We start from the raw sequence: 13,629 nt of genomic DNA, 5'->3' as shown, positions 1-13,629 counted from the left end.
CTCTGTGAATCAATATCTTTCCGGTTCAATATTTTAATATAAATAAAATTACTTTTCTTTGCAGCTCCCACCTACGCACAGAGCATCTATTATTATTAATTGAAAGTTTAGGAGCAGAGAAGATTAAAAAGTGTATCCTTCTGCCTGAGTTCTGCTGTTCCCAGCAGTGCTCTTCCTAACTCTCTTGCATAATATGCTCGAGCAGATAAGACAGATTGTTTTATTCCTTGCTATGAAGTTCGTCCCAGTCAATAATATTGATTAGTGCAGGGTGACTTGACGTAACAAGAATAACACCCTTTTCTTAATCTGAGCCTGTATTTCTTAATTCATGCCTCAATAGTTCATGCTTGGATGAGTTCTTCAATAAGTCAGTTAGTGACAGACCCCACTGGAAAATGCAGAGTCAGACGTTAATGGGAGAAATGAATAATTTTCTTTCTAAGTGGTACTATTTTTTCTCCTTTCCAGATTTAAATTCTGTCATATTTTAAGGGCTTTTTTTTAAGTTAGCTTGAGCATAAACATTTCAGTTTCATTTTTTGAGAAGTGTCCTTTCTTTAATTGGAAATAGAATATATTTATGAACTGTGTATCCTTAGCTAGTTCTGTGTGTTCATTGAATCCTCTTGTTAGCACAGAAATTTTCATATGTCTTAATGTGCCCTAACTCTTCTGTTAATATTTATACACGCATCTGGGGAGCTGAGTTTACTGGTCTAAGTAAATCTAAATACCCATGGTTTATGTGATCAATTCACTCCCCTACCTCGTCCACCCATTTTAACGATTTCATAAAGGACATACAATACAGCATACAGTAAGATCTTTGACAAAGATTTTCAACATAGAAATACTGTATAGTGGAGCCTAGAGGTCAAGACTTGGAAGTCCTGAAGTCTGCTCTGGGCTCTGCCCTTGACTCAGAATCACTTAACTTCTGTGTATCTCAGCCCTGGTCTAAATTACAAACTTTTAGTCGGTATAAGTATGTTGGAACATCCATACCCCTGAGGGACACTATTAGAGCAACCTGACTCCTGGTGTACACAGTGCTATATTGATGGGAAAGCTGCTCCTGTCCACATAGCTATGGCCTCTTGGAGATGTGGAGCACCTGTGTTGACGGGAGAAGCTCTCTGGTTGGCATAGGTGGTGACTTCACTAAGCACTGCAGCAGGGCAGCTGCAGCACTGTAAGTGTGGACAAGACCTCTGTTTCCTATGTATTTAATTGGAATTTTAACATTTACCTGCCTAATAAGGGGCAGTGTGAGGATCTCTTTGAATCAGTATCAGGGCTGAGAATTGTTCTCTATCAGTGTCCTCGACAACCAATCTGTGGACAAGCGCCAGTCCCTGAGATCTCCCTGATGCAGTTTAGGAAGGTGACAAGCTGGTCCCTGGTATCAAAAAGGTTGAGAAACACTGTTCTATATATAGGGTGACCAGACAACAAGCGTGAAAAATCGGGATGGGATTGGGGGTAATAGGAGCCTACATAAGAAAAAGACCCAAAAAGACCTGACTGGTCCCCGATCTCTGTACTAAGATTGTTAACATAATAACCACATAGATTTAGCGGTGGTAGAGCTTTTGTGTGTCTTGGCTGGTAGGCAAAGGACTGAGGCATGTAAAGTTCACTCTGAAATGAAAATGGGAGTCATTTATTCATTGGTTCTCACCTCCTCCCCCCCCCCCCCTTCCTTTCAAGATTGAGTCTTCTTCCCATGTCAGGGGAGATAGACATGAAGGTCAAAGAGCATAGTACTTTCCTGCCACTGGTTTGATTTCGGGTAGTACTGTAGATGGGAAAGAGGCTATCAAAATAATGTGACTAGGCTCTTTATTGTTTGTTTTTAATTAATGGATGATTCATGTGTATTATGTGCCATTCCAAGAACACCACCAAAATATCCTTACAAACATAACCCAACTGACTTAGATTGCTTAGGGCTAGATTCAGACCAGGTTCTTAGAGCCTAACACTTGGAAGTAAAACAGGGCAGAAGGTTGTGTTTAAGCCTCCATTATCAACCACAAAGTGAGCAGTGCTGAGTGACAGGGGGAAACGGCCACAATGATAGGGTAATATAGTATATTGAATGATCAAAGATTCCACAGTCAGAATTTTTTGTCATTCACATCTGAGGCAGAATAGACTCCAGCTTGCTCTCCCATTGTTTTGTTTAGGGTTAAGGGGAGTACAGTCTTGCAGCTGTCAAGAGATATGACACACAGAATGAATGGCTGTGTCGAGTAAGGAAATGCCAGTTTCACAGTTATTTTCTGTCTATATCTGTGCTTAAAGCCAACTGATAGTGGGATTTATCTGTGGCAGTAACTTTGGTACAGATGTAATGACACAAGACTGGTGTTTCATTTCTGATCTTAAGACCTTTAGTCCAGTTTTCAACTCTGTAAATCACACTAAGTATGTGTGTACTGTACCTTCCAAGAGATGGCCGTTTGATTAACTGATGCAAGTGAATGTGTCAAATCAGATGTTTATTTCTGCTATATCTGCAAAACACTGGGTTTACATGTACTGTACCTGGGATCCCGGCAGAGAAGTCACAAGAGTCAAACAATGTGGGAAATTGTTTGACTCTTAAAAGACTTTACCTAAAAGATCTAAAAAATCAATGGACCTGCACAAACAAAATAAAATAAAAAGGAACAATAGTTATGATATCATAAGATACACAATATAAAAACCAAGCTAGCTCCTAAGAAAACAAACACCAGCAATAATATTTTGCACTTTTATAGAGCCTTTCGTGCTAGGATCAAAAGCGCTTTCCAGATGTTATAGTTAAGTTTCCAAATATCTCTTAAACGTAGGTGGTGGCATCTCTGTTTACCAGAGCCTGGCTGTTAGCTCAAGCAATAGAGACACTCATTCTTTTGTGAGAGGATGGTTCAGTGGTTGGGGCACTAACCTGGGACTTGGGAGACCCAGGTTTTAATTGCTGCTTTTCCACAGACTTCCTGTGTGACCTTGGACAAGTGACTTTAACTCGATTCCTCATTAATAAATGGGAGCAATACTTCTAGGAGTCTTGTGAGGGTAGAATCTATTAATAATATCTGAGCATTTCAGAACTATAGTAACAGGCCATATAAGTATCTAAGAAGGATAGGTGGGTAAACTGAGGCACGGGGCAGTTGATGGTTTGCCCAAGGACACACAGCAATTCAGATGCAACAATGGGAATAGAAACTGAGTCTGATACCTAATTCGGTGCTCAGTCTCAACCCACACTGTTGTTAACAACCAGGAAGGAATATAGTCTCCTATGTTTACTAATGGTGATGTGATCCTTGGCTGTATTTTGTCTTTCAGTAAAAAGTTACACATTGGAAGCTCAGTTTATCCTAACAGAAGAATTGAAATATGTTCATTTAATTACAGACCTTTCATGATGCATGTTGAGGGAGGGAGGGAGCCTGAAATGATTTTAAGAATCTAATGAATTTTAGAGTACATTCAGATCTTGTAAGAAAACTCTCCTTGTGTGTGTTTGTTTTCAAGGAGGTCCTGATGATAATTTAATTGAAGGTGGTGGATCAAAGTTTGTCTGCAAACCAGGTGCAAGAAATATTACTGTCATCTTCCATCCATTACTCAGGTAAGGTTTCATATTTGTATCTATAAATACAAATAAATAATTGGAGCAAGTGGAAATAATGTGCTTTCCTGAATTGTGTTTGTCTTGGAGAGGGTTGGGGGTTGTTTTGTTTTGTAGAGAGAAGTGGTGTCATTTCTGTGTCTGTTTCTGTTTCTGAGATGAAATACCATAGCAGTGATGATGTATTGATGCTCTTGCTGTAAAGTTATTCTCCTAGTTAAGTTTATGGAGGATAGGTCCTTCAATGGCTATTAGTCAGGATGGGCAGGGATGTTGTCCCTAGCCTCTGTTTGCCAGAAGCTGGGAATGGGCAACAGGGGATGGATCACTTGATGATTACCTGTTCTGTTTATTCCCTCTGAAACACGTGGCATTGGCCACTGTCGGAAGACAAGATACTGAGTTAGATGGACCTTTGGCCGTTCTTATGTAAAAAATCTCCAGGTAGCTTTACAGCAGATGTGCACTTCACCTCTTAAAGCTCGATGGATCTCCTGCTGGACTTACTTGCTTGTTTTGGCCCCTTTTGCATGAAATAATGTAATTTATTATTGATCAGCGCTGGGAAAAGTTTCATCACAGCTTGTGACAAATTGTTTATCATTCGTTGTCCGTTATGTTTAATAAAAGTCAGAGGAATATTTTCTGTATTGCTGGGTAAGTTAATTTCTCAATAAACAGGTACATCTTACGGACTGCAAATTAAGTCCCTGGTCTAGGGTGCAGCATCAATTATTAAAATACATTAGAAATTCTCAACTGAAAGCTCATTAAGGGCTGTTGGAAGTTCTAAAATATTTGAGCTGAGTTAGTTAGAAATAGGAGGCTTATTGCAGCGCTGTTCAATTTTAATTTCATCCTTTCCACCTTGTGATTTAGTGATTAATTTTCTTTTATAATCAGTGCAGAATAATATGAGGTTTCTTTTCCCATGCAATAGCCTACAAACTAGTCTTGCACCTCTAGTTTTTCACCTGGGATTCCCCTTCCTTGTTGTGCCTGGTTTTCCTCTAGCCAGTAGCAGAACAGACCTCGGAATAGCACCATCCCTTAACATTATTTAACAGATGTAAAAATTTTATTAAAATAAATGTTTGAAATGAAATATACACAGGTTGAGAGGGAAGGTACTGTACATCTGGGGTCAGGCTTGAGTTATGGGGGGGTTACAGATATCGTTTGCAAGGATGGAAAAATACATACATATCGCATAACCGGCATAGACCCAGATTGGGATGCAAGAGTTTTTAAAGTGTCTGTGAATAAGTAGGCTCGGGTTCGCCGCCCATGGAATGAATAAGGACTCCAAGTCAGTATCGGTGGAGTGGATAGGTACATGGGTGGGTTGCGTCCCTTGGTCGCTCAGGGAAGGAAGTGGGTTATTTCCCTGGTCGGCTGTCTCAATTACTCAGTGTGGTATTGGCGGTGTCCGGTGATGTGTTCGATATAAATGTCTCTGGACCACCTGATGGCGTCGGACACCATGAGCTGTCTCATGAGCCGGGCATAGCATCAAAGACCCCACATGCTCTCAGAACCGGCTCGTTGCGGGGGTCCCATGAGCCCAGTGCTCCCACAATCAGGGCGTGTACCTGGACTTGGTAGCCCTGGGCTCTCAGGGTCTCAGCCAGTGAGGCATACTTCAACTCCTTCTGTGCTCGGGCCTCGTGGAAGGCAGGGGACCGGTTTTCGAAAGGCACCGTGGCGTCTACCAGGAGGACCTTCTTTTTTTCTGCATCCGTCACGACCAAATCACTTATGTTAGTGTGAGTTTTTGCAGCACTTTACAAACATGGGCCTCATCAAGAGAGGAACTGAAACCCCCCAATTGCCATCGAAGTCTGAGTGCTGTGGGAATTTATTATTTCTCAGGGTCAGAATTATGGAGTAAAGCATGTTCCTTGCCCTGGGGGCTAACACGCCAATATTTGTTTTCAATTTGTGTTCCCACTTCCGGAGAGGTGGCTGTATTTAGTGATCAGAGCTGGGAGTCAACTCCAGAGTTCTGTTCTCCTCTCTGCAGATGACTTACTAACTGTTTTTAGGCAACTTACATAATGTTTCTGTGCCTTGATTTCTTCAGTCATATAATGGAGATAAAGTAATGTATCTTTGACAGAGTCACTGGCCTAGTGAATAACAGGGAAGCTGTAGATGTGATATATCTTGATTTTAGTAAGGCATTTGGCACAATCATACATGACAGTCTCAGAAACAAACAGGAATTGAGGTCTAGATGAATTTACGATAAGGTGGGTGTGCAACTGGTTGAAAGACCATATGCAACCTGTTATCAATAGTTTGCTGTCAAACTGGGAGGACATATCTTCAGAGGTCAGTTCTGGGTCTGGCACTAGTCAGTACTTTCACTAATGACTTGGATAATGGAGTAGAGAGTGTGCCTATAACATTTGCAGGTGACACCAAGCTGGGAGGATTTGCAGACACTTTGGAGGACAGGATTAGAATTCAAAACGACTGAAAAATTGAAGAATTGTTCTGAAATCAACAAAATGAAATTCAGTAAAGACCAGTGCAAAGTACAGCACTTAAGAAGAAAAAAGCAAGCGTGTAACTACAAAATGGGGAGTAGGTGGCTAGGAGGTAGTACTGCTAAACAGAATCTGGGGTTATAGCGGACTGCAAATTGAATATGAGTCAACTGTGTAATACAGTTGTTAAAAAGGCTGGTATCATTCTGGAGTGTATTAACAGAACTGTTGTGTGTAAGACAAAGGAGGTAATTGTCCTGCTCTGCTCTGCACTGGTGAGGTCTAGGCTACAGTACTGTGTCCAGTTCTGGGTGGACCACTTTAAGAAAGATCCGTGGACATGTTGGAGAGAGTCCAGAGGAGAGCTGTGGAAATGATAAAAGGTTTAGAAAACCTGACCTATGAACAAAGATTAAAAATATGTTTAGTCTTGAGAAAAGAAGAGTGAGGTGGGGACCCTGATTAGTCTGCAGGGATGTTAAGAGCTGTTATAGAAGACAGTGATCAAATATTTTCCATGTCCACTAAAGGTAGGGCAAGAAGTAATGTGCTTAATCTGCAACAAGGGTGATTTAGATTAGGTATTGGGGAAAACTTTCTAACCATAAGGATAGTTAAGCTCTGGAATAGGCTTCCAAGGGAGGTTTTGGAATCCCCCATCACTGTTTTTAAAAGCCTCCAGGTTAGACAAACACCTGACTGGGAGGGTCTCCGTATACTTGGTCCTGCTTCAATGTAAGGGACTGGGCTTGATGACCTCTCATGGTCCCTTCCAGCCCTGCATTTCTATGATTCTATGATAGCCTATCTTTACAAGTCTTAAATAATAATACCTATATGTGGCAAGGATATATTAATTAAAATTTGTTGTGTGCTTTGAAATCCTTGGATGAAAGGGGCTACATATATTAAAATTATTACTGTGTGATACTGTGTGAGTCAATAGCAATAAATGAATTGGATTATTTTTGTTAACACCATTTTATTTCCCCATGTCTCCTTTACATCGTAAGAAACACTGATTGCTAACTTGCATGCTGTACTTTTTTTCTTCTTCATTTGACAAGGAGCTTTTGCTCTGCATTTAAAATCCTCGTTTAACGAATGTACTGGCAATTAACTAATGTGTAAATAGCTTCAGAAAGCATGTTGCATAAAGTCATCAACCACTTTATTATGACAGAGAAAGACAACTATTATTGTAATGTGGTATACAAAGTGACCACTTTGCTATGGCATGTGGTTCTGGATGTTCATCTTTAGTGACTCTGTTGGCTTGTCACAGACAATCAGATATTACTTTGTCGCTGACACACTTTACAAGTGTGTGAGGTATAATGAAAACTTCTTTCCCCGTTTCCTCTCTCCTCTCACTCCCACCTCCCATCCCCCTAGTCAACACAGATGATGCATTTTGAATAGCAATTTTCATGACACCCTCTGGTTTCATTACCAGCTTGATGGGTAGGCAGTGGAAATAATTTGTGTCATAAATGCCGTTACAACAAGATTTAAGATTGAAAGATCTTGGAGTACAATATGCTTGTCACACAGTGAGAAAGATGGCATTTGCAACATCTTAACTTACTTTTGTGGAGTAGCACATCAATAACTGTGTGAAGAGGAAAAAAATGGCTTTGTGGCACAAATTATCATTTTACTTACCCCACAGTGAGGTGAGCCTCAGGAGGGGAGAGTTGTTAGTAATGTGATTTGTTTAGCATATTGCCACTAACCATATCCATCAAGAGAATAAATAGGTGTGTAGAAGACCTGGCTGTTTGGTTGTAATTAACAAGAATTTCTTCTGCTATACACAGTAAAAGCCTTCTTGCCGCAACTGCAAATTAGAGCTGCCATAATATGGAGAGAGCTGGTTCCCAGCAGTTTGTGGGATGAGGATGGCACTGATTTTTTTAACTAAACAACAATACTAAAAAAAATCACTAGAAATAAGGCAAAATAGCAGGAGCCGAACACATTCGTGACAAAGTACTGGTTTACCAGATAACTCAGGCTGTAATTTGGCCACTGACCTTAAAACCAACTGGCCTTACTACATCATTTTTGGATGAAAAGAGCAGAATTTGTTGGACTTTTGTAAATAATGTTGACATTTGGGAGAACTCACAGCACAAAGTTTTGCAATTAATGTTTGTTTGCCAGACCTTTGACAACGTTGTATCTTATACACTCTTGTGTTAAGGGCCTAGCTGAGAGAATTCCTTTAGACTGGCTTACATGGAAATGTACCCCACCCTGGGCTGACTGTCTGCATGGCCCTTTCTGACACACATTAACAGTTCATTAATACCCTTTTGTCTAGTCCGGTTTCCAAAACCCTAGATAAAAGTGCGTTAATGAGCTGTTAATGTGCATCAGTGGTATCCACATGGACAGTTAGTATGCAACAGGGTAATTTGGGGTGAATTCACACCTTAGCTTGCTGCAAGCTAATATTTTCTATTTTTTATCTAGTTAAATTTTTGCAGTAACAGGAATATTTTAAAAATACCTCAGATACTAGCTGTTGTTTATTCAGACTCTTAATGACTGGAAGCACTGAGCAACTCAGGATCATTGAAATTCCAGTGAATGTTCCAATGATATTACATTTTGCTAGCCGAGTGTGCTGTCACTTAATGTCCTGCTGTGTTGAATCTTGTGTGGAGTGTTCTAAACCAGAACCCTCCAGCTTTTCTGGTCCTGAGTTTGAATTAATCTCTCATTTTGTGTTTCTACTTCGAAAAGCAGCTCTGTTTAAATGATAGCCTGGGGCTCCATGTTTTCTGTGTCTCTGTGATTTCCCAATAAAATACGCTCAGATTTTTTTTTCTGATTTACATCTTGGGCTCTGAAAATCAAATTGAGATCTGTACTCCTTGCACACTAGGATCAAACCTTGATCCAAAGCCCGCTGAAGATCATGGAAGTCTTTCTGTAGATGCCACTGGGCTTTGGATTATCCCCATTATCCCCAGTAATATAGGTTCTACCTGTGCAATGCTATTGTCCTGACTGGGTTTGTCCAGGTGGAAGTGACTGGAACTTAATAAAGAGACAAGGTGGCTGAGGTAAAATTTTTATTGGTTAGTGAAAGAGACAAGCTTTGAGCTACACAGAGCTGTTTTTCAGGTCTGGGCTGTCTATTTCACCAACACCAGTTGGTCTAATAAAATATATTACCTAAAATATTATTAAAAGATATTACCTTATCCACCTTGTCTCTCTCATATCCTGGGATCAACATTGCTACAACAAGATTGGAACTTGTGAATCATCAACAGAATTGATTATTAAGGAGCAATACAATGAAGTTTACCTTTCCATAACAGAACTGGCTCTGCAGAACTGCAAAGAGTTAAGAGCAGTAAACACTTGCTTTAATCAGTGAAGTCAGCAAAAATGATTGTGAATGTGCACAGAGACCAAATCTGTTGAGTGAGATGCTTTTTATTATGTAGCCATTTGTCAGAATAAAACTACTCTTTAAAAATGCACTTGTTGTTTTATGTTATGAACTCTTATATACTGTTACTCCAGACACAACACTTGTGATTTCAGAATGTCAGAGAGGACAAATATGTGAACTGTTTTCAAAGCGTGCCTGCCTTAGAATTCATGTGGTATGGCAAGCCAGAAATGAGAGAGGAAATGCTATGCAGGTCTGGGATAGGGGTCCTAATTTCCACTAGGACAAGTAGGATGCACCAAACCCCCCAGATTAATTACAGCCCTTAATGATATACTGCCCCACATGTAATAAATGAACAATGGATTTTCAGAAGGCAAGTGGGTATTCAAAAAGAGATGATTCCTGAGAATAGACTTTTACTAGCAGGTTTTGAACATAAGAAAACTAATTGCACTTAGAAATTGAAAAGGAATACACATCTGATTTCCCTTAATTACATATTGTGGGAGATGTTGAAGTATAAAAGTTAGCACAATGAGAGTCCAGTTTCTTTCTTCATCCTCCACTGATAACCAGTATCTGCTTGCATTGTTAATGTGACAGGTAGAACGTGTTATTGGTGAGTGGACTAACCTCTCCCATTGGCAGAAGACAATGTGGAGGACGAAATCCTAAGTCCTGTGCATTGTGGAATCTTAACAGCCTGAGTGACAAGTCTGTTCTAACATTTGTTTGATGTTCTTTTTTGTTTGTTTCAGCTGGCATTTGAGAGGCACATGGTTCTTCAGGGTAATAATCATTTTACATATGCTTTATGGAGTGTGTTTATTACCAGACAATTGAAGAACAGATGTCTGCAGTCTTGAGGCTGTGTGTGTGGGGGAGGGGGAGGGATGGACGAGAAGACGCTGGAGACATAGGGACAGTAACTTTTCAAATTGTGAATACCCTGTTGATCCTAATGCAGTTGAACACTGTTTGGATATTAGGTATCAGGGCCTCAAGGGGTATCTCTTTATTAATATCAGCCACACTTCATTAGGATCAGACAGCAATTAAAAGGGTTGCAGGATGGCACAGACAGCAAAATGCTGCTCATCAGCCTGAAAGAAGCAGTTGCGTCTTAGCAAATTTGTATCCATGTCAGGAAATGGAATGAGAAAACTAAACTGTCTTGGCACCCCAGTTTACCTGTCTGTCTGATAGGCAGTCTCTGTCAGATAAGTAGGCAGCTGCTTGAAAGAAAAAAAAAATGCAATGTAATATCACTGATCTTCTAATAACTGCATCCAGTTGCAGAGTGAGTAGTTAGTTTGCCTCACATAAAGAAAAGGGAATAACAAACAGAAGCTGCAATTTTGACAATCTGGTCATATAGTTTGAGACACAGGAAACACAGCACAACATTTAAATACATGAATGACAGGACACCTGTCAGTTGCTGGCAGGTACGTTTTTGTGTTGTTTTGAATTTGGTGGGGGTGAGGTTAATTTAACAAATTAAACTAACCCCCATAATTCTAAAATAGCAGTGTTTTGTCTTACAGCAGCTTTGAAAGTTCCTGTCTCTTTCATCCATTCCATTACTGAAACAGTGAGAAAAGCTTGTGTGTGTGTGAGAGAGAGAGAACATATATAACATACTGACAGCATGTGCTTTGACCCCCTCTAGGGGCTGGTTCTAGAGGATAATAGTTTACTGCCTGTTGGAGCAGCAGAGAATCCTGTGGCACCTTATAGACTAACAGACGTTTTGGAGCGTGAGCTTTCGTGGGTGAATACCCACTTCGTCAGACGCTCCAAAACGTCTGTTAGTCTATAAGGTGCCACAGGATTCTCTGCTGCTTTTACAGATCCAGACTAACACGGCTACCCCTCTGATACCTGCCTGTTGGAGTTACTCTGTCAGCCAAGTGTGATCTGTCTGTGCTAAGGTGCTGAAGTTTGGGATTCAAATCCCATTGACAATCCCTGAGGGGGTTTGTTAGATATACATAAATACTATGAATGATATATATGTAAATATAAATATGTATATTCACTTAGAAACTATCGCCTGGCAGCATTAGAAACAACCATTGCAAGCTTTAATTTTTGGTAGATGTTTTATAAAATTAAGGTCATTGTTACTTCCATTAAAATGTAGGAATTACTGAACATTTGGGTGACTTTGAAAAGCACACATTAAGGGGTTTGGACGCTATATTTCTTAGGCAGCTTTGAAAATGTCAGCTGCAAATACAGTTTGGGTATGATTCTAAATGTGCAGTATGTCTGTAAATAATTCAGATGAAAGAATCCATTTACACAATTACAGAACCTATAGGTACTTTACTGGTTACACTTTACATAAAAATAATATTTAGGAAACTTTAATAGTTAATGTTTTATAAAAACTGTTTTTCAATAAATGATGCTATAAAATGCTGTAGAGAAGCACTATAAAATTACTTCAGTATTTCATATTACTTACATTCCTATTATATGAATCATAGAAATGGGAAAATGAACATGTTGGTGTATATGGTTGGTGTGTGGTATGTGTTAATATATATGCATAAGTAATTTATATTAAATATATATAACTGTCTTTACACCATATTAAAATAATCTTGAAATAAGTTGCTAGGAAAAATATATTTACATTAATAATTTAACTGTTAATGTGATTATTAACTTAAATGCACAACGGCAAATAATTTTAGGCCCAAAATTATGGTTTTACTAAATAGAATATGAATACAAATGTTTTAATCTTTTAAAAATCAATAATTTTTTTAAAAAATCCTCTGGATATTTGGTGAATCAACCAAAGTGGTGGTATGCTAGTGTGAGGGAATCAGAAAATGAAAATGACTCTAACTCAAAATGACACTGACCATTCTTAATTCATGGATCAAGTGAACAATATTCGGAAAACAACCAAGTAGCTTACATAGAGAAGAGAAAATAGATTTTAAAAACTCAGACTTAATAATCTAAGATGTTACTAGTTATACATATAAGGAATTATTAAAAATGTGGCCACAAAAACACACCAAACCATCTGAAACCTGGTTTAAAATAGAACTATTTATCTTCCATGAATAAGAATTTTTTATTTTGTATCAAGGCATATTGCTTATAGCCATTCTATATCTTCAGAGCACTGTACAAATATTTAGCTAGTTATTCTTAACACCACTAGTACAGGGTAGTGTGGCAGAGCTCTGACCTTGCTCCCGTGGGTCCTGCGCTTCTAGACGGTTTATGCTAGCCTCAGTGGCTCACTGTGACCCTCCACGTAGCCCTTCTCTCTCTAGGGCCAGGGTTACAGTCTACTGAGCCCTTTTCATCATAGGCCTGCAAGGAGGTTGGTGAGAGAACTCCCACAGTCTCTGTTGTCCCTGGGAGCTTATTTCAGAACAGTTTAGCCCTCCCAGGAGATGTTCCTGTAGTGGTGGGTTGGGGGGAACCCGGGCCCGCCCTCTACTCCGGGTTCCGGTCCAGGGTAGCAGTTGTTGGCAGCCAACCTTTCACTGCCAGAGTTGCTACATTTCCCTGGGCCACTTCCTCACAGCTCTCCTGCTTCTCCCTTCTTCACCCTTACCTTAGGGCTCCTTTAACGAAGGTCTGAGAGTGTCTTCAGTAACCAGCCCTTCAGCCGCACTTCCTCGTCCCTGGCTCTTCCCTGTCTGACTGGAGTGAGCCCTTTTTATAGTATCAGCAGGGCCTTAATTAGAGTATCAGAGGGGCCTTTTTATAGTGTCAGCAGGGCCTTAACTGAATGGCCTCACCTGACTCTTTGCAGGTTAATTAGAATCAGGTGTTCTCATTAGCCTGGAACAGCCCCTGCTCTGGTCAGCCAGAGAACAGAAAACTGTTAATCCAGTGGCCAGTATATCTGCCTTCTGCTATTCTTCTGTATCCAACTGGCCTGGGTCTATCACAGTAGGTACTGTCCAAACTTTCACAGGTAGGAACCTGAGGGAGACTGGAAATTACCCAAGCCTCATGGTTAATCAGTGATGGATGGGATGTAGAACTCCAGAGATTTGGACTCCTGATTCCAATAATAACAACGATGTTTAATGCCCTCGTCTTTATTTTAG

At 39.9% G+C, this 13,629-nt stretch overlaps 1 protein-coding gene across 3 annotated transcripts in view; it reads left to right on the top strand.

Moving 5' to 3' along the window:
* EXOC4 (exocyst complex component 4) overlaps positions 1 to 13,629 on the top strand; it is a 634,239-nt gene that overhangs the window by 293,234 nt on the left and 327,376 nt on the right. For all 3 annotated transcript variants that reach the window (XM_075063737.1, XM_075063746.1, XM_075063741.1), the window contains exon 10: positions 3,535 to 3,631. In XM_075063737.1, the coding sequence (XP_074919838.1) occupies positions 3,535 to 3,631 (97 nt within the window). The remainder of the gene's footprint in view (positions 1 to 3,534; positions 3,632 to 13,629) is intronic.

The sequence above is a fragment of the Chelonoidis abingdonii genome, chromosome 1 (assembly GCF_003597395.2).
Source record: "Chelonoidis abingdonii isolate Lonesome George chromosome 1, CheloAbing_2.0, whole genome shotgun sequence".
Lineage (NCBI taxonomy): Eukaryota > Metazoa > Chordata > Testudines > Testudinidae > Chelonoidis > Chelonoidis abingdonii.
Note: the sequence above shows the minus strand (reverse complement) of the source record. Positions and strands in the feature narration are given on the sequence as shown.